The sequence below is a fragment of the Callorhinus ursinus genome, unplaced genomic scaffold, assembly GCF_003265705.2.
Source record: "Callorhinus ursinus isolate GAN/ISIS: 27379988/994484 unplaced genomic scaffold, GSC_fseal_2.0 scaffold24, whole genome shotgun sequence".
Lineage (NCBI taxonomy): Eukaryota > Metazoa > Chordata > Mammalia > Carnivora > Otariidae > Callorhinus > Callorhinus ursinus.
In genome coordinates, this window is record NW_027397086.1 from 10,325,408 (window position 1) to 10,352,266 (window position 26,859).

At 41.2% G+C, this 26,859-nt stretch overlaps 1 protein-coding gene across 3 annotated transcripts in view; it reads left to right on the forward strand.

The window, feature by feature from the left end:
* FBXW2 (F-box and WD repeat domain containing 2) overlaps nt 1-21,323 on the forward strand; it is a 29,096-nt gene extending 7,773 nt beyond the window's left edge. For 2 of the 3 annotated variants that reach the window (XM_025888021.2, XM_025888022.1), the window contains 5 exons: nt 4,421-4,615; nt 6,733-6,866; nt 9,234-9,320; nt 10,152-10,321; nt 16,364-21,323. In XM_025888021.2, coding sequence (XP_025743806.1) covers nt 4,421-4,615; nt 6,733-6,866; nt 9,234-9,320; nt 10,152-10,321; nt 16,364-16,652 — 875 coding nt within the window. In that variant the 3' untranslated portion in view covers nt 16,653-21,323. The remainder of the gene's footprint in view (nt 1-4,420; nt 4,616-6,732; nt 6,867-9,233; nt 9,321-10,151; nt 10,322-16,363) is intronic. The other variant, XM_073905823.1, reaches the window with a different exon arrangement.
* Nucleotides 21,324-26,859: the final 5,536 nt, after the last annotated feature.

Below are 26,859 nucleotides of genomic sequence, written 5' to 3' on the forward strand. Positions count from 1 at the left end.
TGATCGGATCTGATAGTAAGAGAAGTCCCAAATCTAGATTTCTGTGCAATATTCTGATTTTTTTTTTTTTTTAGTGTATGGATTTTTAAGTATTATTCACATTTTTAAAATACTATGGTTGGGTCATATTGAGTCTGCAAGCTGCCATATTATGACCTTGGCTTATAGTTGGTTGAATAAGAAAAATAATAGCTATAAAAGAGGTGTGATCAAGTGATATAGTTGAATTATATGAGGAAAACAAATCATATAGTTGTTCAGAGGAAGGATCGATTTCCTGCATTTGCAAAAATTGAGCCGTATTTATGTTGAACCTTAGAGAATGGGTGGATATTAGAGAGATGAGAATAAGCACTTTCCAGTAGGAAGATCAGCATTAGCAAAGGTGTGGAAAGGAAAGCATGGAGCATATAGGAGGAAAATAAAGAAAATTCATTTTAGCTGAACTCAGGATGTAAGTAGGGACTCTATGAGATTCTTAGAATATAAGCTGAAGAATTGGCTTGAGGTGTATTAGAAAAACCTTATATATTGGGAACTTGAGTTTCGATGATTTTCTGTGAGTAGTAAGAAAAAAATATGAAAGATTTCTGAGCTGAAAAAGGGCCAGTATCAGAGCTGTCTTCCAAGTAGACCAGTGTTTCTTATTTCTGTCAGACCCAGGTCGTCGTCTTATAACATATCTTACAGTAATTCTATTACCTTGAAGTAAAATTCATAGAAATAACTTACCTGCACATACACATATTTCAGAAAATTAATGTAATACCTAAACTTTGATCCAGAGCAGAAATAAAAAGACAGTAATTTAAAGTAGTACACAAATAAATAAATAAAATCTTTAAAAAAAATTAGTACACATTAAACGTGTTGTGTTCAAGCACAGCTGTGCTAGAAGACAGAAGTGTAATCAAATGTTGGCACCTATGTATGTACTGTTGTCATGAACATGACAGCTCTAAATGCAGAATGTTGTATTTGTACCATCAGTGATGTGACCTCAAGTGGTGAAAAACTCTTAGCAAAGTCCTCAACAAAGCAAAGTACATTTTTCCTCAGTCTACCTGGTACAGTCAGAAAATTAGAATAAACTCCATGCTTTGTAAAACAGGTCCAAGGCTCAGAAAACTAAGAATAAGCTTTTCACTTAGGAATATCAGGCAGAGGGGCGCCTGGGTGGCTCAGTCGTTAAGTGTCTGCCTTCGGCTCAGGTCATGATCCCAGGGTCGTGGGATCGAGCCCCGCAACAGGCTCTCTGCTCAGCGGGAAGCCTGCTTCTCCCTCTCCCACTCCCCCTGCTTGTGCTCCTTCTCTCGCTGTCTCTCTGTCAAATAAATAAAATCTTTAAAAACAAACAAAAAAAGGACTATCGGGCAGAATCTTCACAAGGTCATGCAAAGTACGAGACAATTTTTTTTGTGTACTGTCCCGAACATTCCAGGATGTCTAGCATTTCCAACCTTTGACCAATAGAGGCTAGTAATGCCCCTCCCCCCCGGCCCCAAAATGATTGTGACAATTGAAATCACCCCTACACATTCCTAATGTTACCTTAGGAGATGATACTACTTCTTATGAGACCCTCTGACATAGACAAATGTAGAGTTTCTAAATTAAAGTATTAGGGTGTTGCAATTTAGGTAAGAGTAGATAGATGTAGATTTAGGACAGTAAGGGTAGAGATTTTTTAAAGGAGCAGTTAAATGGAAGAGCAGCGATTGAAATGGAATTGACAGGATTTGGCGATGGATTGAGTATGTGGCGAGGAAAGGGTTGATTTAAAAAATGACTGGGATTTCTAGCTATATATACACCTGGGAAGTTGGTGGTACTAGTAACAAGAATAGGAAATGAAGGAATAAATTCGAGAGGGTAGAGGGAGTTCACTTTGGGATGAACTTAATGCAGTTGGATGTGAGTGGAGATTCCCACAAGTATCTGGAAATGCAACATCAGAGCTTCAGGATGTAGCTCAGAGCTGGAGCGAAAGGTTGAGGGGTTAGCCACATCACAGCTCTGGCTAGAACGGGAATTTAAAAAGGAGATGGAGAGGAAGAAGAATAGATGGAATAGGAAGGAAGGGTAGATGAAAGAATAGGATGGATCCTTGAAGAGTGTACTTGGGAGGAGGAAGAGGTACAGAAGCAGAATGGTGATGAAGAGTTTCAAGAAGGGCATTGGAAATTGCCTGTGTCTCGAAGAGGCAGTGGCAGATGTTTGTTCATTTGGTCATCAGAGTCAAATGCCCCCAAGAGGCAGCTGAGAGCCGAGATCTGATTCTACCAGTTAGATATTTAAACTTCACTTGATCCGATAGTTTACTCCATTTGAGTTACAGCTCCGTTTTCTGCTTACCTTTTTGTTACGTACCCATTCCTGTGATTTTTTATATCAAAGTATTATTTTCATCATCTTTCCTGAATTGAGAGGGTTTGTTTTTTCTTTCATATAATGAAAAATAGTCTGCATTTATTTAGTCCCTTTTCATCTCTGGGTTGCATCATTGATGACCTGCTGCTAGTCAGCGCAGTGAATGGAAGTCCACAGGGAAGGTTGAAATAAAACTAAACAGGAGGGGAGAATAATGGCTCCTGAAGGCTTAACAGTGAAGAGTAGACTTGCAACACTGTAAAATGGAACTGAAATCAAGCTGATTGTTCTCTGATGTTTTTTTAGGGTGTAAAACTGAATGGCCTAATGTTTTCATATACAAACGAATTTAAGTAATTAGGATAATCTCCCTTTTTTTTGGTTTTTATCAAATTGTGGTAAAATATACACAAAATTGAGGAGCCAATCATGCCATTTCCTAAGACATATTTATGGAACACCTAGGCTTATCATTTTAACCATTTTTAAGTGTTGTATAGTTGAGATTATCTAGACATAACTGTCCAGTATAGTAGCCACAGGCCACATAAGGCTTTTGAGCTCTTGAGATGTGACTAGTCCAAACTGAGATGTGAAATGGGAAATACTCAATGGATTTCAAAGACTTAGAATATAAAATATTTCGTTAATAATTTTTATATTGGTTACATCAAGTTGAAATTATATTTTGATACAGTGGGCTAATGAAATTACATATTTTTTTACTTTTTAAAATAGTAGAAAATTTTAAATTACATTTCTAAATTACTTCTGTGGTTTGTATTATGTTTCTGTTGGACAGCACTGTTTCCAAAGATTTTATTTTTAAGTAATCTCTACACCCAGCATGGGGCTTGAATCCACAACCCCAAGATCAAGAGTCACATGCTTTTATCGACTGGGCCAGCCCAGGGCCCCTACCCAGATGATTCTGATGTCTCACATGACCATTGAGGAGCACCAACCAAGTCCTATCCCTTATTTTATAAAGAAGAAACTGAGTCTCTAAATAGTCAGAGTGACAACAAATATAATCTTCATTTCAGTATGTTCTCCTAGCATTTGTCCAGGTTGAAATTCATGCTCTACCCCTTTCATAAGTGGTATTTTTCCATTGTGTGAAACAGTGGCTTTTCACCAGCCCTTAAAGGTAGAATTGTGGCTGGCTTTATTTAGTCATTTTGTCTATTCCAAAACTGGTCATTCGGTGCTTTCCTGCATACGATGTCCTTGTCATAATGACTGTATTTTTTGCATTCTCAAAACGTCTTTGTTCTTATTACTACTTTTTTGTTATAAAGGTAAGTTGTGAGGCTGATTTAATCATTATAGTTTTAAACGTAGTTAAAGCTACGCCTGAATTATCATCATAATCAGTATAATCTCAGATGCAGAGATGAAACCTACTTTTTTCTGCAGAATCTTAAGAGGCTTTATAAGCTCATTGTTGAGTTGTCATGAATGTCTGGGAATAATTTATCCATGGTTTTCTTAGAGGTTCCTTTACACATTTCAGGATGGCTCCAGGAATTAGCAGTTAGCCTTTGCAGAAGTTAGCCCGTGATTTGAGGCTTATCTTTTATTTATCTTAGAGTAGAATATATTCCAGCAGACAGTTTTACTATTCAGCATTCTTTGTTTGCTCAGGGTTGTTGGGTCATGAGTAGGCATGCAAATGTATACGTGCAGTCATAGGTAATACCCATCATTTCAAACTCAAATCAGAAAGCTCATGAGAGTCAAAGATTTATGAAATTTTATAAGTGGAAGCACCAAGGGATGCTTTAGTCTAGTACTCCTCTATAGCCTTGGAAGTTAAGGGAAAAGGACTAAACCAGAAAGCTTGCATTCAGTCCCCGTGCTGTTCACATCACTTTGGTGACCCTAAGTGAGTTGTTACCCTCCCCATGCTTTGCTTTTCTCAGCTATGGAGTGGAAATGCTAGAAGAGGGGAAGATGAGCTTCCACTTGAAGAATACCATGGTTTGGGGATTGACTTTCCTTCTTTAGTGTTTGGTTTCTTACTAACCTCCCTGTTTTTCTCTTGAAGGGTCAGATGACTTGTCTGCAAAACTGTGGGATGTGAGCACAGGACAGTGTGTTTATGGCATCCAGACCCACACTTGTGCAGCAGTGAAATTTGATGAGCAGAAGCTTGTGACAGGCTCCTTTGACAACACTGTGGCCTGCTGGGAATGGAGTTCCGGAGCCAGGACCCAGCACTTCCGGGGGCACACAGGGGCGGGTGGGTTGCCCTTTTTCAGGGGTTTCTACAGTTACTTTAACCTCATTCCTTAAAACCAGGAGCCAAGAATGTGACCCTATTTTGTTTTCTTTTTGTTTTTAACTTAACCTGCCTTTCCCTCCTTTTTTTTCTTAGTCATAGCAATTAATCCTTTTATTTAAGCTACTCCTATTTGGAATTTTTTCCTGAATTTTGCTTTTCCTTCGCGCATTTTAAAACTCTTCTATGTACCCTTGTGCTGGGAGGGGGTGGTTCTCCTTTTTTGTTTCATTTATACCCTGTTGAACAGTCAGTTCATTTTGCTTTAGTCAGATTCCATACCTCCAAATCGAGCAAGTCCTACACTTGTAAATTCAGTGTACTCTATTTGTAGAATCAGGGTTCAAAATCCTTTGTGGAGTGACAGTAGTTCTCAGATTATATGATTCACACATACTATGTTGAATTGGAGCTTGGTTGACAATTGATTAAAATAAACCGGTGCCTAGAGAGAAGATAAAGGAAACAGATACGTGAATATTTCCTAATAATTTTATAGTGGCCTAGTATGCAGAAACTGGTCATTTGAATATAGCTTTGAGACCTGAGCTGCTAAACTCTCCTGCATTATATTTTGGAGCTTTGTGCAGAAATCATGTTGAGCTGTTTCCCAGCCTCTTGTGCATCAGCTCCCTTCTTCCTTTCCTCCATTTACCTACTGCCTCAGCCTTGGAGAGTCACGTCTGTGATCTTAAGCATCACGTTTTATGAGCAGTCTTCTTGGACTCCCCTTCTGCTGTAGGTTTCCTGATAACCCTGTATTTTGTCCTAACACTCATCATACAAATAAGTATGGTAATCTGATTCCTCACCAGGCTATACACGCCAGGAGGACAGGGACCCTGCCTGTCTTGTTCACCCTGAGGTCCTGAGTTCCTTGTATTGTGTCTGGTGCTCAGTAATACTTCGAAGTGAACCTAGCTATTTTGCTGAAAACAATTTTTTCCCCATTTTGTTTGTCATCTTACACATTTTTCCTCAGTCTGTTACCACTTGCTTTTTAGAAATTAATATTGGAAGAATTATGATGTAGTATGGTATATATTAAATTGAGTGTACTGTTCCGTATGTCAGGATGTACATTGACTTCTAGGTGATTTTATACCTGATCAACTTCAAGAGCTCTGCTCAAAAAATTTCCTCCTTGCTGTTACCTGGACATTGCTATGGCTTTTCCTAACTCCATGCCTTTGCTGTTCCCTCTACCTGCAATATTCTTTCTTTTCTTGACAAACTCTACTCATCCTTCAGGGCCCATCTCCAATATCGCCTCTTCCCTGAAGTCCTCCCTGATACCCCTGGGCAGAGTTAGTCATTCTCCTTGGTGTTTCCCTAGCAAGAGGTAAACATTTAATTTTTTTGGACTCCTCCTTCACCCTTCACTTAGACTGAGTTCCTTAAGGAAAAGCCCAGTGTCTTCATCTCTGGGTCCCCAGTGTTCCTTTAGAGTTTGGCAGGCATTTAAAAACAAATGTTTGAGTACTTGCTATAGTCAAGCACTGTTTTGGTATTGGGGGTATACCCGTGAAGAAATTCAGATAGTTGGAGAGAATGGCTTAAGTCTGACCTTTGAGATACTTGTGTGTGTTTTGTTTTTCTCATTACACTGGCTTTTCTTGATTATGGGTATTGTTTTCTTGATTATGGGTATTATTCTTGACATTTTGTCTCATTGTGATGAATAGTGCAAATCTGAGTAGGGCCACCTATGTATGTTGTATTTTCCCTGCATGAGCTGGATTAGTTTTGTGGAGTATCAGGCAGGCAGGCCTGAGTGGGAATGCCATTATCTCCAGCACTGGTTTTACCTCTCACTTCAAAGCTAGCACACATATAAGGGATTGTGTTATTCCAGGGACGTTTCATCCTTAGAATAATAAGCTATAACAATAACAAGAATTTTGGAAATGGATATATTTTTTATCATAAAATTCTTAGTTGAGTAGCACCATTCTTATAGTATCTCTGGTTGAGAAATTATACAGTTGGTTAGCTAGGGAGAATGAACGTGATTGAACTCTATTATAAAAGACCCTCCCAGGGGCATGTTTTAACTTTGTGTATGTTATATATACTAGTGTTTAGCGTTGACTACAATGATGAACTGGATATCTTGGTGAGTGGCTCTGCAGACTTCACTGTGAAAGTATGGGCTTTATCTGCTGGGACGTGCCTGAACACACTCACCGGGCACACGGAATGGGTCACCAAGGTAGGAAGACTTACAGAAGAAATCTCTTTGACATCAGGCTTTGTAGGGGTGAGGGAGCTGGGGGTGGGGTGGAGAATGCTAGGTACTTTCTTGTAAGTGGTAGGTGAGCTGTAAGATGGAGCAGATGTACCCACAATGCACGATGGCCTGCAACAGTGACCAGCCAAGTAAAAGACACTCGGTAAATAGTTTAACAAATGAATGACTTATGGACGTGGAAAAATGCCCACGGTGTATTCGGTGGGTAGAGGGAGCAAATAAAACAGGTCATAGACAAAAAACTACATTGTAGAGTCTGATACCAATTTCTGAACAAATGTGTTACGCACCAAAATGTTATAGGTTATTATTACTTATGGAATTGTAGGTGCTTTTTTCCCTTTAGGATAAGCATATTTCTTTTTTAATCAGGAAAGCAATTTTCACCTTGAAAAAATAATAATTGCAAGAAATGGAATAAAGAAAAACGTGTGGGATCTTTAAAAGAATATTGTGGTGTTTTCTCATTTTCAAAAAAAGGTGGCTCTGAGGATCAAATGCAATATTAATCATGGGAATGTCATGCAAAAACACTTTTCCTGAGCTTCCCATTCCTTTCTGTGCAGGACAGAGGATACAGGAGTGAGCAAAACAGACCCAGGCTTGACACAAACGTTAGCCCAGTAGGAGAAATAGTTATTAAACAGTAATTTTGCAAATAAATATACAATTGCAAATGGTGTTAAGTGCTTTGAAGACAAAGTGCAGTGCTCTGAAAAAGTCTAGAAGGTATCTAGTTTAATTCATTCAGAGAGAGCTTGAGAGAAGGGACAAAACATGAAGAAGAAATTGGAGGTAGCTGGATAAAGAGTAGTGGAGTGTTTCAGAGTGCGCAGTATGTGCCCAGGCCCAGGGGTGGGAAAGATCCTAGAACATTTGATGGCCTGAAGGCCAGTGGAGCTGTGTTGTGGTTGGGGGCAGTATGGGAGAGGTGGCCATCACGTAGGCCTGCCTTGACCATGTTAAGGATTTGGTTGTCATATGTGTAGTAGGAAACAGTTGAGTGTTCTGAGCAAGGAGCTGTGTGATTTGTGTTTTAAGAAAATAACTGCTAAGTAAAATATGGATTGGAGTTGGGCACAAACAGACCCAGGGAGGCCAAGTAGGCTTTTGTAATAATTTAAGCAAAAGATACCTGTGGCTCGGACCCAGGTGGCAGTGAAGACAGAGAAGAGCATGCATGAAAGATAACATCTTTAGGGGAAAGTCAGCTGAACTTACCGACTCATGGGGAACAAAGAAGGAGGAATAAGAGCCTCCCAGTGGGTTTTAGGTCAGGTGGGTGAATGTGTTTTTCTGAAATAGGGGGAGCTAAAAGGACAGTTAGTGAGAAGGTAAATAACACCACTAAACTGTACACTTAAAATAGTTGAGAATAGTACATTTTATGTTAATGTATCTTTTACCACAGTTCTGTATTGGGCTCATTGAATATTTAAATGGAAAAGTTACATAAGACAATTTGGTGTTATGTTAAAAACATTGGACTTGGGGCCAGGACACTGGACTGTGATGTCTTAAGACAAGTCACTCCTCCCTTCAGGGCCTGCGTTTCATCTGTTAAATGTTCTTGTGAATTCTGAATGAGATGATGGGACAGGACCCAGCAGGGCATCTGTGTGTAGTATGTCTGTCAGTTTCAGTTGACTCTGCAACCCAGACTTCTGAAGAAGTGAGCTTGGCCTCCCTCTCACTTGGTGCTGACTTATTACAAAAATAACTAGCCCCTAAATGTTTACAGACTATCCCAAGTGCTAATGGAATGTTAGCTTTTATTATATCATCATCATCCTCATTTAATTGTTTTATTTCATTTTCATTGCAGTTATGAAATATAATAAGTGCCTCATCCCCTATTTTAAAGATGAGGAAGTTGAGAAACAAAGATGCTAGCTGGTCTTGCCCAAGGTTGCAGAGTCAGTATATGGCAGATTCTGGTCCCAAGTCCAGTGCTTTTTCTGTTATAATGCACGTGCTCAGGAAAACAGATCATTAGTTTCTGCTTCTAGGTCTCTGGGCTGTTTTCTTTCCTGTTCCTCACATTTTCTATAAAGTCACATTTTACAGTTTTTAAAATCATTCCTAGTGTTTGCTTTCAGACTAAAGTGGAAATTAAATGCTGCCAACATTAGACAATTTTAGATCCTACTGACAATTTAGAGAATCTGGTTGTACTAACTAGAGGCTAACGTGGTCATAGCATTACAGCTTAGCTCTTCTAGCATACCATCTCATTTCAGGCTCTTCTTCATATTTTAATTTTAAAAAAAGCAATATAGAAATAGTTTTAAAAGGATCATTCTGAAACATGGATGTTTATATTTCTAGGTGGTTTTGCAAAAGTGTAAAGTCAAGTCTCTTTTGCACAGCCCTGGAGACTTCATACTCTTAAGTGCGGACAAATATGAGATCAAGGTGAGGTTTTCTCCATTAATTTGTCTCATCAAAGAAAAACTGGCAAATACAAGAAAATTAAAATGGTGTAGCACAGGGGGAATATTTCAAGGGAAGCAGGAATGTCTTAGTATAAGCCCTCTTAAACTCCTTGAAAAGAGAATTATTATTTCTATGTATGAAGCAGTTTCTTTTCTAAGATTTTATTTATTTGTCAGAGAGAGAGAGACTGAGGACAAGCGGGAGTGGGGGTGGGGAGCAGCATTTAAAGGGAGAAGCAGGCTCCCGCTGAGCAAGGAGCTTGATGCGGGACTCAATCCCAGGACCCTGGGATCATGACCTGAGCCGAAGGCAGACGCTTAACCGGCTGAGCCACCGAGGTGTCCCGTATGTACGAGGCAGTTTCTACCCCTGATTTGGAAATGAAAAAAAAATCCACAGAAATTTCTCTTCACATTCTGTTTTCTTAAGACCCATATCTCATATCCTTTTAATTCTCAGACCTAAACTATGAAAACATAAAAATTTACTTGTATGATAAAAACACAATTTGCAAAAAGTTTACAGAGCACTCCTATATATGTTCTTATTGCATTCTTTAAACTATTCCGTGTGGGTAGGTATCTTCATTGTGGGAACTGAGGTTCAGAGAGGTTAAGTATTTTATCCAAGATCACACAGTACATACATGTAGCATCAGAGCTTGAACCCATACCTGTCAACTATAAAACCTGTGGTCTTTCCAATTTACTTCACTTTATATCTGGCTTTGGTAAACACAATCACATTGTTTAAGGACAAGCTTTTCTGTGGTGATGTGATTTGTCATCCCTAATTTTCTTTTATCTGTAGATTTGGCCAATTGGAAGAGAAATCAACTGCAAGTGCTTAAAGACATTGTCTGTCTCTGAAGATAGGAGTATCTGCCTGCAGCCAAGACTTCATTTCGATGGCAAATACATTGTCTGTAGTTCGGCACTGGGTCTCTACCAGTGGGACTTCGCAAGTTATGATATTCTCAGGTAATGTTTCTTTGAGCCTTCACCTATGGCAGTCTGTTCCTGTTTAGTTTTTTGTTGTGGTTTAATAGTAAAGACCAGACTAAGTATTTGGATAAACCAGTCAGTAGCTTGAATCTGGGAAATGTTATAAACAGAGTTATATGCTGAAAATCACACACATAAAAAATATTTTAGAGGCAATTATTACAGAGTTTTATGCTAGAGCCTAGAAGATCTAGGTTCTGATCTCTTCCCCTTACTGTGTCACTTCCCTTTTCAGAATTGAACATGCTGGGCAACCTCTTGGGTTCTCTCCCTCTTCGGGAGCTTTATATTAGTCCTCAATAAACTTTGCCCACCAAAAAAAAAAGAATTGAATGTGCTTTTCCGGAAAATGAGGGGCTTGGATGAAGAGATCTTTCAGGTCCCTAATTCTGATATATTTTTTTTAATATATTTTTTTAAGGTTTTAGACAGATAATGTGTATTTAGTAAAATAATGATATATTTATTAAGTTTCTTATTTTAATTCCAGTATAGTTACCACTGTAGTATTATTAGTGTCAGATGTACAATATAGTGATTCATCACTTCTGTACGTCACTCAGTGCCCCTCATGACAAGCGCACTCCTTAATCCCCATCACCTATTTCACCCAACCCCCCCCCACCTTCCCTCTAGTAACCATCAGTTTGTTCTCTATATTTAAAAGTCTGTTTCTTGGTTTGTCTCTCTTTCTCTTTTCCCCCCCTTTCTGTTTGTTTTGTTTCTTAAATTCCACATACGAGTGAAATCATATGATATCTCAGACTTATTTCACTTAGCATTATACTTTCTAGCTCCATCCATGTTGTTACAAATGGCAAGATTTCATTTTTTATGGCTGTTTAATATTCCATTCTGTGTGTGTGTGTGTGTGTGTGTGTGTGTGTGTGTGTGTGTGTGTGTGTCACATGTTTATTCATCTGTTGATGGACACTTGGGCTGCTTCCGTATCTTGGCTATTGTAATACTGCTGCACTAAACATCAGGGTGAATGTATCCCTCTGAATTAGTGTTTTGTATTCTTTAGGTAAATACCCAGTAGTGCAATTACTGGATTGTAAGGTAGTTCTCTTTTTTAACTTTTTGAGGAACCTCCATACTGTTTTCCACAATGGCTGCACCAGTTTGCATTCCTACTGACAGTGCAAGAGGATTCCTTTTTCTCCACATCCTCACCAACACTTGTTATTTCTTATGTTTTTGATTTTAGCCATTCTGACAGGTGCGAGGTGATACCTCATCATGGTTTTTTGTTTTTGTTTTTGTTTTGATTTTATTTGAGAGAGAGAGAGTGTGAGTGAGCATGAGCAGATAGAGGGGCAGAGGAAGGAGCAGACTCCCCGCTGAGCAGGGAGCCCAATGCAGGACTGGATCTCAGGACCCTGGGATCATGAACTGAGCCAAAGGCAGATGTTTAACCCACTGACCCACCCAGGCGCTCCTCATCGTGGTTTTGATTTGCATTTCCCTGACGATGAGTGATGTTGTATATCTTTTCATGTGTCCCTTGGCCATCTGTATGTCTAGTTCTGGTATTTTAAGTTCTAGTTCCTGGTCAGTGGAATTCTGCATTGAGGGATCAAGTGGCCTTCTGTTGACTAGTAGAAAGACAAAGGTATTTATAGAAAAATAAAACTTACAGGGTTTTTCTCCTGGTCCGTGGCCAAATAATTTTGTGATTCATTGCATACCTTAGACCCTTCTTGGAGATTGATGGTATCTGTAAGCATGTTGGAGGCTAATGGAAGCCAGTGCTATATGGTGGCTAAGAGAACTTACTTTGGTGGGGCACCTATGTGGTTCAGTTGGTTAAGCGTCCGAACTCTTGATTTTGGCTCAAGTCATGATCTCAGGGTTGTGAGATCGAGTCCCATGTCAGCCTCCACTCAGTGCATGGGGCCTGTTTGGGGAGTCTCTCTCTCCCTTTCCATCTGCCCCTCCACACACCCCCACCCCGGGCACGCATGCTCTCTTTCTCTCTCTAAAAAAAAAAGAGAGAAATTATTTTGGTGATAATCCTTGATTTAAAACCCGGCGCAACCTCCTGTAAATTGGAGGATTTTATGTAAGTTTCTTAACCTTTCTGTGCCTCAGTTTCCTGATCTGGAAAGTGAAGATCAAATGAAGTACCTGGAATGGGGACCAAGCACAGGACCTGGCCCATCTTTATTACTAATAACTCTGAGAAGCCCTGCATAAAGAAGCCTGCTTAAATTCATTTAACCTACTGTACCTCTCACTTGCACTTTTTTTTGAGGAACACCTCTTTTACCACCTCACAGAATTAGTGTTCTGTGGCATGGTTCAGGAAATGCTAACTTGGAGTAGTACAGAAAATTGAACGTTCTTGTCATTGTTTTTATGCATGACTGTTTGAGGTCAGCTGTATGGTATCTGTCATACTAGCCAGCAGGACTTTGGCGGGTCCTGTTTCTCTGGTCATACAGTTATAACCCCTTTTATGTCTTCCTGGAATCAGACCTACATTTCTAACCAATTAAGATTCCAAACTGTCAGAATCATTTCTAGAAATGATTGATAATTATGCTTTGAGAAAAAAAAGACTGGAATAGATCCCAGAAAACATTAGTCTAAGCATTTTGTTTTATAGATGGGGAAAATGAAGCCAAGAGCAGGTATGGGCCTTGCCCAGCATCCCACAGCTCACCCTAGTCCTACATCCAACCATCTGTCTGTCCATCCGTCTGTCTGTCCATCCATCCATCCTGGCATCATCCAGCAGGCATATGCTTAAGGTACCAGCAAGCCAGAGAGAAGGAACTTTTGAAAGAACTTGATACTTTGCAAAAATCCAAGTAGTCACCTTGGGAAAATCAGACCTTTTATAGTTTAGTATTGTGTTTGTTTTTAAAGATTTTATCTATTTGAGAGAGAGAGCATGAGCTGGGTGAGGGGCAGAGGGAGAAGCAGACTCCCCGCTTGAGCAGGGAGCCTGATGCGGAGTTCGATCCCAGGACTCCAGGATCATGACCTGAGTCGAAGGCAGACACTTAACCATCTGAGCCAACCAGGCGTCCTTTATTGTTCAATTAAGGCTTGGACGGGAGGGATGCAGAAGTAAGGTGGAATAGAGGTATCATCATCTTTTTAATGCTTTGAGTTTCTAAAGGTTTTAATTTGATCCTGCATCTACTTTCTCACGTATTTATTTTTCTTACTCTGAGTGGAGTGTAGAGAGCCCAGAGAGCCAGATGAAAGTTGTGTTAATTTTGGGCGCCTGGGTGGCTCAGTTGGTTAAGCGACTACCTTCGGCTCAGGTCATGATCCTGGAGTCCCGGGATCGAGTCCCGCATCGGGCTCCCCGCACAGCAAGGAGTCTGCTTCTCCCTCTGACCCTCTTCTCTCTCGCGCTCTCTATCTCTCATTCTCTCTCTCTCAAATAAATAAATAAAATCTTTAAAACAAATCATTAAAAAAAGAAAGTTGTGTTAATTTTAGGGATTCGGGTACACTAGCTTTGAGCAATAAATCTGCAGAATTGTTTGCTGCCAGGAAGTGTTAGATTCAGATTTCTTGGAAAGGGGGCCGTTTTATCTTTTGCCTCCTCCCCACTTCCAGCAACACAAATAAACCAGCCTCTTTTGAAATCTTCGTGCAACTTTGGCCTCAGTTGCTGAGATCAGATAGGGCTACTTAGGCTTTGAAGCTAACTGAAAAGAAGCAAAGTGCAAATGGTAGCATGTTGCTCAATAAATCTAAGATATGACGCAATCTCTGGAGCTGAGTTGTCTTAGTACAGCAAGCAGGTTTATTTAGGTTCAAGGGCACAGACTGCATAGCAGGGATGTCTGTTTATAGTGTTAAAGTAATCAAAGTTAAAGGGGCAACGAGCCTGTCAAGACCTGTATTCTCCTCTGCAACATATTTTTGCTTCAGTCTTTGGAGTTGGCTCATCTTCACCAGGCTTAAGTCCTATCCCCAGCCACCCAGTTATGTAAGTTCTGATTATTTCCTGCTTTGCGTTGGTGACATGGGACTTACTAGACTTTCTTGCTGTTTTCCCAGTTCCCTTTGGATTTGCTTTGTAGGAGTTTTTATGTGTCCATGTTCATTGCACCACTGCTGCATTCATAGCAGGTAGTTAGTGAGCATTACCTGTGTTTAGGCATTGGGATCTACACTGGGAGCCTGTAGAGATACTCACCACACTGGTGGAAATTACTAACCAGCAGAAGGGAAGATTGACATTAAATAGCTAATTACCTAGAGATGTTTTCATGGTTGGGCTAAGGGCCACACTGTGTGGAGTACTTCGAGACCCCACCTAGTTGAGGAGTAAGGGAAAGCTCTTTGAAGAAGAGGTTTGGGCTAAGCTCCGAAGGATGACTATCTGCATTAACTAAGTGCCAGCAGTGGGTGTGCAGTAAGGAGCATTGGAGGCCAAGAAACCAGTCTGTTCAAAGGCCCTGAGACTAAAGGAGCCTGGTGCTGGAGATGTGAGTGCAGTAGAGAGTCCTCGAAGGGTTTAAAGTTAAATGAGGTGGTAATAGGATTGGCTTTTAAGGTGAGATTAGCTGATTGAAAGGGGCCAAGAGTAGATGTAGGGAGACCAGTCGGAACTGTCGGCAGCAGTGCAGGCAAAAGAGACATCTTGGATCAGAGTCGTGGTGATTTAGATAATAGTGAATGAAGTAAGAGAAAATTTAAGAGATAAAATCGATAGATGGTGGTGATTGAATTTGTGGCTTGAATAAGGAGGAGAGTTGGAGGATTGCCATGTTTCCTAGCTTGAGCAACTGGGTGAAAGAGCAAGCCAGAGTAAGGAGGAGAAACAGGTTTGGCCAGCAAGTTCGGTTTGGGACGGCTTGAGTGTGAGGAACAGGTCTTTTTCATGACTAAATCCCCTCCCTTCCTAATGTCAGATGAAATCTGCTTCGCTGTAACTCTTTGCCTTGGACCTAGTTCTCTCTTCTAGAGCTCGTCATATCTAGCCTCACACATCCTTCACTTTGTATTTATAGGTGATGATCAGCTGTAGTTTCCCTGTCCCTGCGAGTTCTTTTTCTACCCCTCTCAGCTGATCTCCTTCACCTGTTCCTTATTTGTCCTGGTTACCAGGCCCTGCCTGTTCTGGTTGACCTCTTGCACAGTAGTGTCCTTGTTGAAACTCGGGTTAACCAACCGCTCACGGGGCCCGGACCTATTGTCCCAGAGCAGAATTTGCATATCATTCTCTTGTAGCTCTTCCTAGTGCCTCCAAAGAGGACATCAGCTTTTCTTGTCAGTCTCTTGCCTCACTAAGTGTGCAGACAACAGACTATGTGTTTTTGTTTTTGTTTTTCATTTACGCTGCTGTTTGGCTGGATCTCTCCCAGTTTTCTGTGCCTTTGTCATCAGCATTTGGGGAAAGTGAAGGCTGTCTGTCCTCCCACTCCCCAAGTTTTCTGTAACAACTTCTGACACATTTATTATTAATGTTTGTGGATTATTTAGGAACGCTTCAATCTTTCAGCCTCTACTGTTTTTAGAGTTTGCTACCTGCTGAATAGACTAGTATGTGAGTCACTTGGTTTCCAGGCTTAAGAGGCTCCCCTAGGCCAGTATTCTAGATTTGATGAATCCATCTTTTTACCTGGTAGTAAGAGTGATCGCATCCCAGTTCTTACTGGTAACCGACCAGTTGTGAATCCTTAGACAAAGTATGTACGCCAGCTGGACTTCAGTTTTCACATCTTGGAAATGAGATGTTAAGTGAGATAATCTGTAAGATCCTTTTCAGCCTTGGTGGGCATTTTGTGCTTTCAGCAACGTTCATCACATGCCTCCTTTCTCCCTGCCTGCCTGGTGCTGTCATGTCATTGTGAAGGGTTCTTCCCCCTCCCCTTTCTTAAGGAAGCTTCGTTTTTTGTCTGTTCCATTTTATGGAAAACTTTCATTTAACTCTCTAGATTTTCTTGAATTTGCATTGTTTTTCTCTGTCTCCAGAAAAGATTACAGTGGCAGAAACAGAAGTAAAGTTGCCTTCTGGTTCATATTTCCTAACTCTCATCTCTGTAGGGTCATCAAGACTCCTGAGATAGCTAACTTGGCCTTGCTTGGCTTCGGAGATATCTTTGCCCTGCTGTTTGACAACCGCTACTTGTACATCATGGACTTGCGGACAGAGAGCCTGATTAGCCGCTGGCCTCTGCCAGAGTACCGGAAATCAAAGAGAGGCTCGAGCTTCCTGGCGGGCGAAGCCTCCTGGCTCAATGGACTGGATGGGCACAATGACACGGGCTTGGTCTTTGCCACCAGCATGCCTGACCACAGTATTCACCTGGTGTTGTGGAAGGAGCACGGCTAAGCCACGGGCTGACCACCGCTGACTGACTTTGGATGCCGGGGCTGCGGGTTTTCAGTGCAACCTGTCCGGCAGCCGAATGCATGAACCAAAGTTCTCACCTGACGGTATCATCGCGCAGTGCACAATCATTTATCTGTGTTTGCCAGGGGGCCAGGGCTCGGGGCGGGGGAGGGCTTGTTTTCTTGACACACAGCACAGCATGCTAATGGGGTACACCATTGACTTCATTTGTACTTAGTTACGTTGGTCAGTATAAGAGGATGCATTTGGGGTTCATCTTTCTTGAATATTGGTTTTCAGTAAAGAAGGTTAAATGGTTCATTAATCTGCTAATTGGTTGCCTATAAAAACACATTCAGTCTATTAAAGCTTCTTAACCATTGCCTTTTTTTCTTTTGAAGTTGAAGCAAAGGTGCTATGATGTTGTTCCAGCAACTTCTCTCACGTGGGGCTTAGCTTTTATAACCGCCAGTGTTATAAAGACCACTGAGTCCTGTGACATTGATGAACTCTCCACCAAATACCAGTTCTAAAGAAAGTTTGTCTTCCAGGGCAAATCAAGTTCTATAAATTGATTGTTCACAACACATTCTAAATTCTTAGTACTTGGCAGAGTCAAGGTTGGCCATGTCTGAGGTGTAAGGGAGTTCTGGAGTTTTTGTTTCCATGTGGAGCAAGCTGGTCCTCGGTCCCCCACCGCTTGGGTGAGTGCACAGAGGCGATGGGATACAGTAGAAAGAGCACTGAGCTGGAAGGTTGAAGACCAGCTCTGTTACCTAGCATCCCTGCAGTATATCCCTCAGTATATCAGTTCCCTGGCCCCCATTTTCCCTGTCTGTGTAGCCAGGTGTTAAGCTAAGTGATTTCTAAGGTTTGGTCCTGTGTCTTCTGAGGTGTGGGCAAAAGTTGGTATTTCAGTTTTGTCTGATCCATTATTTCTTTTAGGTTGAAGATACTTAAATCAGTGGTACAAAGTTATTATCTATAAGGAAACCAGATAAATGAAAAGGCTGGATAAAGGAGGAATGTAGAAAATATAACAGATTCCAACTAGAAAATGTTAGCAACTGGATGAAATGCTAAGGGGAATCGTGGTTCTTTAGACAGAATGGGTAGTCTTAGAAAGAAAGACACCTGAACCTGACTTTTCTTGCTCCTTTGCCTCTAACCTGATGTGTGGCTTCAGGCAGATTAACTTTCTATCCCTGGATCCTCATTTTCATCTTTAAAATGAAGGAATTGCCCTAGATTAGGGTTCACAAACTCAAATGCCTGGGGCAGCCATTCACATGACATAAATGATTGGAACTTGCTGAGCAAGGTTGTGCTGAATCATGGAAAGCTCATCTAATGGGGCAGTTACTCAGCTCTAAGTGTTAGTAGAAGTGAGCCCAGTGGTGGCAGCTCTTAGAATTTTTTCAGGAGGAAGTGGAAATCCAGATTTTTATTTGAAATCTCCTGATTTTTAAAATGTTGACAGCTAATCGAGGATAGTTTAAAATAGAGTGAGCTAAACAAACTGTGTCTATGAGTTGCCAGTTTGTATCCTCCACCCTCTCATTCTTGTAAAGTTAGGTAACTCTGGGATCAGCAGTGGGAATGTTTTAACATAATTGTCACAGACATTAGGGAGAGAGTAGAGAGAGCCAGCCCCAGGATAATTCACCTGTTTCCCATTGTGTTACAGGAAAGTGAGGGGGGCATATTTCATCCACGCACCAACAGGAAGTAGTTTGAAGATGAACACACAAACTGGAACCTCAGTTGTAGCCTCTGCCTGGGAGTGTGAGTGACTCATTCTTGCTGGTGCCAATATAAAGCATATCCACTTCACAGGTGGACAAAGGGCTTGCTGGCAGAAATGGGAAGGAAGCCAATCATGGTGGAGACCCAGCTCTCCCAGAATCCTCGGTAGCACGGAGCCAATGCCGTGAAGTTAATACTCTAGAGAATCGGTGGTCGGTTTCAAGGATAGGTGTAGTTCATAGCCCTCTTGGGACTTTAAGGAGATTAGGCAAAAGAATAATACCTTCTCCATCCCCAAAGTCCATCTCACACTGAGTTGTGTGCATGAGCTCTGCTCGGTCTTCCAGAAATGGACTGGGAATTGCAGCTGGGGTCCATTTTGCAGGAGCCTCAGGGGACGTGGGGCAGTGAGGAGGGCGAATGCCTTTTTCCTTTTCCTCTGACCTGAACACATCTCTGAGATCACTGATCGGATGACCATCCCTACTCCCACCTCACTTCCAGATACATCCAGCAGTTTCACAGGGCAAGTAATTACAGTTATTTTGGGAATTTTTTTTTTTTTTTTTTTTTTTTTTTAATGACAAGCCTGGAACTTGTATGGCACGTCCCATTTCAGTTTTCATTGGATGCCGGAGTTACCCTCCTGGTGGTAGCTTAGTGCAGCTCATGTTGACAGCTGTACCTGAGGGAGGGGCTGGAGTCCTAGCTTTGATTCCTCCTCAGTGGAGGCCTTTGTTAGACCTAGCATTTTATTTAATAGCTTTATAGATGCCAGGTTTATTCAGACAAGTGCCAGCTTTTATGAAAATGAAAAGCTAATGCATCCTTTAAAAAGTGAAGTGGAAGGTCAGTGAGAGAAGTGGGTAGGGGCTAGCCGAAGCTGGCATGGTGTAGTCCCCTGGCTTCGCGTTTAGGGGGCTACCTTCCACGCGTGTTGACTGCTTCTTCCTTAGCTCAGAGGGGAGGAAATTGCCTTTTCCTCTTTTTTTGTGAGCATTCTCATTTCTGAAAAATTCATAAGTCATGAGCAGAGAGACCCCATCCTTTTTTTACGAGCGTTGGATTTCTTGAGTGAAGTTGTGTGGTAGAAGCGAAGGTCTCCTCTCCTCTCGGGTTCATAAAGGACAGGGAAACAACTTCAGGCTCCGGGGTGAGGATGAGGGTCCAGGAGAGTTGAGTGAGTGGGACATTTTCACATTCCAAAGGGAGGTGATTTCCTCCAGGCCAATATTTGAAGTAATAAGTCAGATTTGTCAAAATTGGCCCTAAGCTGACCTTTAGACCTATCAGAGAAATAGGAAGAAAGACTTCTTTTCAGGGGTGGGGCTAGACATTGAAAAGTTCCACAGGAAAGTACACAGTTTTGGATAGCTTTTCATAAGTGGAAGGTAGGGGAATATTGCTATTAAATTTTAAGGATTGCACTTCATTTTTCATAGTTAAAAAAGACCGTTCTGGCCACCGCAGACACTTGTAAAGTATGAATGAGGATTATGTAATCATTCTTAGTGTTCTGAGGAGAGTGATTACTGCTCTGCATTTAGAAAACATCTTAGGGAGAAAAATATTTTTGGAAACAGTATTATTTTAGACACGAAGTTGTTTGTTAGGTTAGGCATTTTGACCTAATGAAAGTAGCTAAGGATGGTGGAGCTGGGCTTTACAACATTGCTTTGGCCAAACCCAGCCAGCTCCTTGAAGCTGTGGCTGTGTGCCCTGGCTTCTTGGGAACCTAGAGGGGAATCTTCCACTATCACTCTACCAGTCTCTGGGCCTCCTCCGCTGGGCCTCTTACGGGCCGAGGTGGCCTGCAAGTGCCTTTCTCAGTAGGGAAGTGTACAGAATCAGATCACTGCTCTAGAGTGCAGTCTGGGGCAGGGCACACAGTCACCTTTGCCTTTAGGGACACAGAGTTTGTTGGGATAGGGGAGAAGCTTCTTTAGGTCCCCTTGACACAGGCTTCCTACCTGGTTATGCTGGGGCTTGCTAAGATATTTTTAAGACCACCAAGACCCTTTTGTGAATTATGCAGTCCCCAGCTAGAGTGTCTGATGGAAAGAGCAGGTTAGTATTTTTGATAGAAATGCCCACTAGCCATCTTTGGCAGTGTTTGATCAGAGGGTCCCTTGTGACTGCTCTAGGAAAGTGAAAGTTTTTTCCAGAATAAATCCTCCAGTGGAGTCCTGGATAGTCTTTGCACCACTCCCTAGTCAGGCTGAATGATCATGCTCAGTGCAGATGGATGTTTGCCTTCAAGTTGTTTCAGTGTGTTTCCAGTCTTCCCTACAACAGGGAACTTTAGTTGCTTCAAGTTAGTATCACAATCCTGAGGAGTGTAACCCCACTGGATTATTGCAATTTAAACCCAGCTACTTCTGCTCTTCGTGAATGTGCTCAAATTAAAATGTTTTTGCATATTTAAGCCTGGAAAATCATTAATTCAGATGACGAAGCTCACAATTATTCTGTGTCCCTCTATTCACATTGTGAACCAGACGTATTTCACTAATTTAGACTTAGGGCTCTTGATGAGAACGTTCAGGTTGAAAAAGGCTGGTCTCACCAATCCAACATCTGTGGCAATGTGGTAAAAAATGTATCAACTCCTGTTTCACAAATTTGATGTATGTTGTGATCTAGGGAAAAGAGGTGAAGTTTCTGTCTGAAGTGTCTGTGGGGTGCGGGGAGAAGGAATTGCCAAGGCAGATAGTGGAGCAAATGTGGGACAAGATGTCTCTATAAAATGAGAAGTTATTTTCATGCATCACGGAAGCATTCTTCTACCATGGGTGATTGTGCTAACTATAAATCATTGATATCTATACATTAAGGCAGGTTCTCTCAATTAGGCAACGTTTGGTTAGTCAAGTCCAAGTTATTGTTTGTACTTGAAAGTAATAAAGCTGCATTTCCTTAAAAATACATCCTGTAGTTAAGACTATTTTCTCACTTTCTTTCCTCAGTGAATTCAGATGGGACTTTTCGAGAGTGAGTGCGTTTTAGAATGTGTTTTTAGAAATGGAACTGCCTCTCGTGTGAGCTGAAGCAGCTCTGTGCCTTTACTGTTTCTGCATGTTCTAGACTAGAAGCCCGACCTTACAGCAATTTCTGAATGAGATCCAAGAGGAAAACAATACATTGAAAAGTCAAATGCAAGGAAAGAATTTTGGCGACCTCCATGAGTAGATGCAAATTGGGCGGGGGGGCGGGTTGGGAGGGGAGTGCCATTAATGCAGGTTCCAGATCTTGGGATTATCTTCCTGCCTCCTCTACTCAGCCAATCCCCTAGTTGGTTCATTCTTAATTTAAATTTGTAGGACTCCTTGTCATTCACCAAACGTGGTTCTGTACCGTTGATCCCCAACAGTACCATCATAGGCAGATTGTCACTTCCGTTACACAGAGGAGCAGATTGAAGCTTGGAAAATGGCTAATTGCTTGGAGGAGTAGTGAGTGGTGGGGAGGAGGTTGGGGCCCAGAGTGTTAGCCTCCACAGACCCAGGTCCTAGATTTTTCCCCCTTGTTTCCCTTCCCGCTCTCTGCCTACTTCAAGTCTCTTCCATCCAAACCTGTACGGCTCCCCTCCCCCTTCTCCTTCCCTCCCCCTTTGCCACTTGTGTGTGCCTTTCAAGCCCTTGGCACCTGCCTCCAGGGCATATCGCCAACCACTCCTTTGAGCACGTGGCTCCTCTGTTCAGACAACCACAGTGACTCCCTATTAACAACAGGGGTGTCTAGATTTATTAACCTATCCATAATTGAGTTCTAACTCACCTCTTCAAACAGTTCTTGCTCTTTCTTTTCCTGACTTTGCACTTTGGGTCTTCTCCCATCCTCATGGAAAAGCCCCCAAGTTCCTTTCTCCCACTCCTACAGCCAGCCTTTAGGATCCCATTGACCTCCCACTATCTTTAAAGCCTCAGCTGACCAACATCTCCCACTCATCCTGACTCAACATTTTTGCTTAGGGTTGTGAGATGTGCAACCTGTTGGCAGTTCATCACATTGTACCTTTTGCAGTTGGCAAACCATTAACGTTCACCCTTGCTCCATCAACTTTTCAAAATTCAGGTGAATACCTTATCTCCCCAGCAACACTGTTTAAGGTTGAATTACTGCATGATGCTCAGTAAGTTCTTGGGAAGATATTTTAATAAGTTCCACGGATCATCTTAGGGGCTACATTAACTGGAAGAAAAATAACTTTTGAGAGTATCAGAGCACTGAAGCAAAATGAAAGACCAATGACACACAGCTCTTCCTCTTAGATTCCCCTGTTCTGCCATATCCTATAAACGCCTAAATTGTCCTGAGAACATTTGCAAAGGCACAATGTTTGATGATCATTCCGTGATTAGACATGGGTAGTCCTTGCCAGTGTGATGTTCCTGTCCTTTGCATTTGAACTACATGTTCTGCTCTCATTGTGGTAAAGATCATCTAACAATAAGACACATTTATGGAGAAAATTCTCCAGAGCTCCTGTATCATAACAATTTTTAATATTTTCTTCTAATCCTTATGCACCTAAGTATAGATTTATATGATGACAAATCATTGTTTTATTGCGCTGTTAAAAATGTGCTTTAAGTCTTTTCATTTACCATAATGCTTTGTAATATTCTTTTATTATTATAATTTGCTAACCTGTTCCTCTCTGGGTGGATAATTAGGTAGCTTCCAGTTTTGCTTTTAGACAATGCTACAGAGGACTTCTTTGTGCATATTTTCTTAGAACAAGTTCCTAGTAGAAGACTCATCAGTAAAAGCAAAGGAGAATTCTTTCTTAACATTTTTTGTCACAGACAGGGAAGAGTGCATAAAGCACACAGTTATTGAACAGTTACAAAGCAAACACCTGTCTAAGGACTGTCAAAAGTCAAGAGGGATAATTTCTGGCTCCCCAGAAATCTCCTCTGTGTCCAGGAAGGAACATTTCTTGGCTTTTGCATCATATTTATCCTATGGCTTTCCAAAGGGGTTAAAGGGATTTATGTTGTCACCTTGCTGGATTAAATACAATGTTTCACCACAACATTATCAGTTTTGAGTGTTTTTTAAATTAACTATAAGAGATATGTTTATTATTACATATTCATCAACATGCATATCCGTTTTCTAGTGCTGCTTATTCGATACACATCACTGCAAAGCCATTGTAAATTTCCGAGGAGGTATTTGGTTAAAAAAATAAATAATAAATTATACTGTTCACATGAATCAACTCTTGTTGTGGGACAAAGAATTTAACAGTATTTACCTGGTAATTCCTATGTTAACTGGAAAATACAGATGTATTGCCATAATTTTCTCTTACATTGATGTAACCTACATAGTTTGCAGAATTTTATAAAGTCTTTCATTATTGTAGCAATTAGTTTAATGGAAAGATTGAGTGGTTACTTTGAATATGTTTGCCAATTTAGTAGGTATAAAGAGGGCATCTCAAGGTTCTTTAATTGACATTTCTTGTCTTTATGTGAAGACAGAAAACAGATTTTTTTAATGTATATTTGTATTTCTTTTGAATTCTGTCTGCATCTCACCCGTTTACTTTTATTACATTTTCAGTACTTGGGAGACTTGAGATGAATTAAGGTCACAAATAAAATTTCACTAATATAGGCATCACTAATTTAGAAATAATAATTAAACCCAAGGCATGTGTTGAAAGCAAACCTATCAACAATCACTATTAACATCCCAGTAATTAATGTGATAGCTCACAAATATACATTGTGTCTCTTTTTTTTTTTAAGATTATTTATTTATTTGACAGAGAAGAGAGTACAAGCAGGGGAAGCTGCAGGGTGAGGGAGAAGCAGGCTTCCCAGGACCCTGAGGTCATGACTGGAGCGGGGAAGGCAGACACTTAACCGACTGAGCCACCCAGGCACCCCTGCATCATCTCTTAAAGTAGGTCTAGGAAGACCCAGATCTGCAGAAGAGAACTAATCAACAGTCCTGGACATATAGTAGAACTGTATTTTTAATTTAATATTTTCCTAATGCAGATGTATCACAGGTGATCAGTAGTATTTAAAGGAAAATATGGACAATCAAGGGCCAAGTTTTTCTTCCAAAATTAACCGTGATATGTTTGAAATTTAAAATGGGGGATTAATCCAGGAGACAACCAAGTGCAGATACCAAGAACATAGTCACACTAGTGTTTTATTTTTACTCACGCAGAGTCAGGGGGGAGGTTGTCCAGTGTGCTTTTATATCTCAAGCCTTGGTGGGTTCAGAGAGGAGAGTTTTCATCAGAGTTTCAGGAGAGCAGACATTCCTGAGTTTGGTAGTTCGTCAGATTTAGCCATGTAAGGTGACTCTTGAACTAGTTGATCATTCAAGCTTTAAGGGCGCAAAGCTCGAACTCTGTTTGAGAGAGGATCAGAAAAACAAACACTCATGAAGGCTGCATGTCAGGAAGAAAAAATGGAGAGGTAGAAGTAATAAACAGAGCATTATTTTCTTCATTTCTCCTCCCTCCCACCCCCCTACAAGACTATGTCTGGAGAACAGGAAATCTCTTATTCCTTCCTGTGCTCATAAAACTGGTGCAAAGGAAACAACGTGGGGATGCATGGATGTGTGGGTGAATGTGCTTTGGGTTGATCTACAACGACTTCCTCTAATTCAATGTTCTCAAGGTTTCTTTCCGTCCAGCATATCAGAATTACCTGGGACTTGTTAGAAATGCAAATAGTTGGGCCCCATCCCAAGGCTAATGACTCAAACTCCCAACTGGAGCCTGGCAGGTGGTGGTGATGACCATGAAGGTTGAGAACCACCATTAGCTAACCTGTTCTGCCACCTACTGGAATATTTGGGAATAGCATCTGGCAATGAGTCGAGTACATTAATTCTATTAACTTTTTTGCCCTTACAACCACTCTGAATGTGTTCTAAAACTGGAGTTGCCTTCTACTTGTTTCCAGTTATTATAGGGCAGGTTATGTCAAGATATCAACAGGCGGTCTGTGTGAACTTGTCTTTATTGTTTTAGAAATGCCTTTAATTTTGCCCTGAAATTGCTTTTATCATACACTGGAATAATACACAACTATTAAATAGTGCTAGGAAGAATAATACACGGGGAAATGCAAAAATATACCTGAAAAACAGGGTTAAAATGGCCTACAACATTATTCAAACTAAATGGTTTAAATAGGCAGAACAACAAAATGAAATACACCAAAAGGGTAATAGTGGTTCTTTCTTGGGGATGAGATTGTAGGTAAATATTTTCTATATGCTTCTTTTTCTTTTTTTGTATTTTCTAAGTTTTCTATGCTGAATATGAATTATTTTTAAGAATAATTTTTAAAAAAATATTCTAGTTATTCATTTGAGACAGAGATACAGAGAGAGAGAGAGCATGAGCAGGGGGAGAGGCAGAATCAGGCTCCCTGCTGAGCCAGGAGTCCGATGCGGGGCTCGATCCCGGCACCCTGGGACCATGACCTAAGCCGAAGGCAGACGTTTAACCATGTAAGCCACCCAGGCGCCCCAAGAATAATTTTTAAAATGTTTTAGGTTATGTAATACAGCTGCAAGCATCATTTAGCTCAAATTCCTTCTCTCCGGAAATATTTATGAAGTCCCCATACCAGGCATTGTGCTAGGGCCCGGGGATGCAGCGATGAAATGTGTATGGTCCCTGCTTCCCGGAGCTCATGGTTCTCTGGGGTGTCATACACACAAAACCCAAGAGGTATAATGAAGGAAGCACAAATAAGGGAGAAGCTCTACTTAAGGGTGATAACCACGGTTTCCTGGAAGAAGTAACTCTCCACAGAGTTCCCAAGCTAAGAGGATTCTAGATCCAGATACCCAGTAAGTTACCAGCCTTTGTAAGCCAGCTCTAGGATATGCATGGTTGACTGGATTGTATTACTCCTGGGGGTCTCTGTAGTCAATACAGGAACACATAAGACAGTACTAGAATTTGAAGACAAAATCATTAAACAACTGAAATTCAACACAAAAAGAGCAGGTTGTTGGTGGAGGTCCAGTTTTTCAGTCTCTCCAAATCTGTCCATAAAAACACCCCCTCAGTAGAAAAACCAAAAACCCAGACAATACTTAAAAGTAGGTCTCACGGTAACACCATGATCCCCAAAGTATAAGCAGGTGGGGCAAACAAGAAACTGCCATGAGAACAGCATTTGCGCAGGACGAAAAGGAAGGAACAGGTTAGTATACGACAGACGTGAGAACAGGAGAACCCAAGATAGGCAACAGGTGATCACCGAAGAGGGGCAGCCCATCTAAAAACGTTGGCTGAAGCTGGGAGAACTTTTGTTCTCTCCCAACAGTGGGTTCATGTGAGGGCCAGAGCAGGGCAGCCCTTACAAGCTCATGAGACTGCCTGCTTTCTTCTAGAACAGGACCCCACACTGGGGAAAACACCTGTAACTAAAAGCAGAATTGAGCAGGACAGAAACAAAAGAGA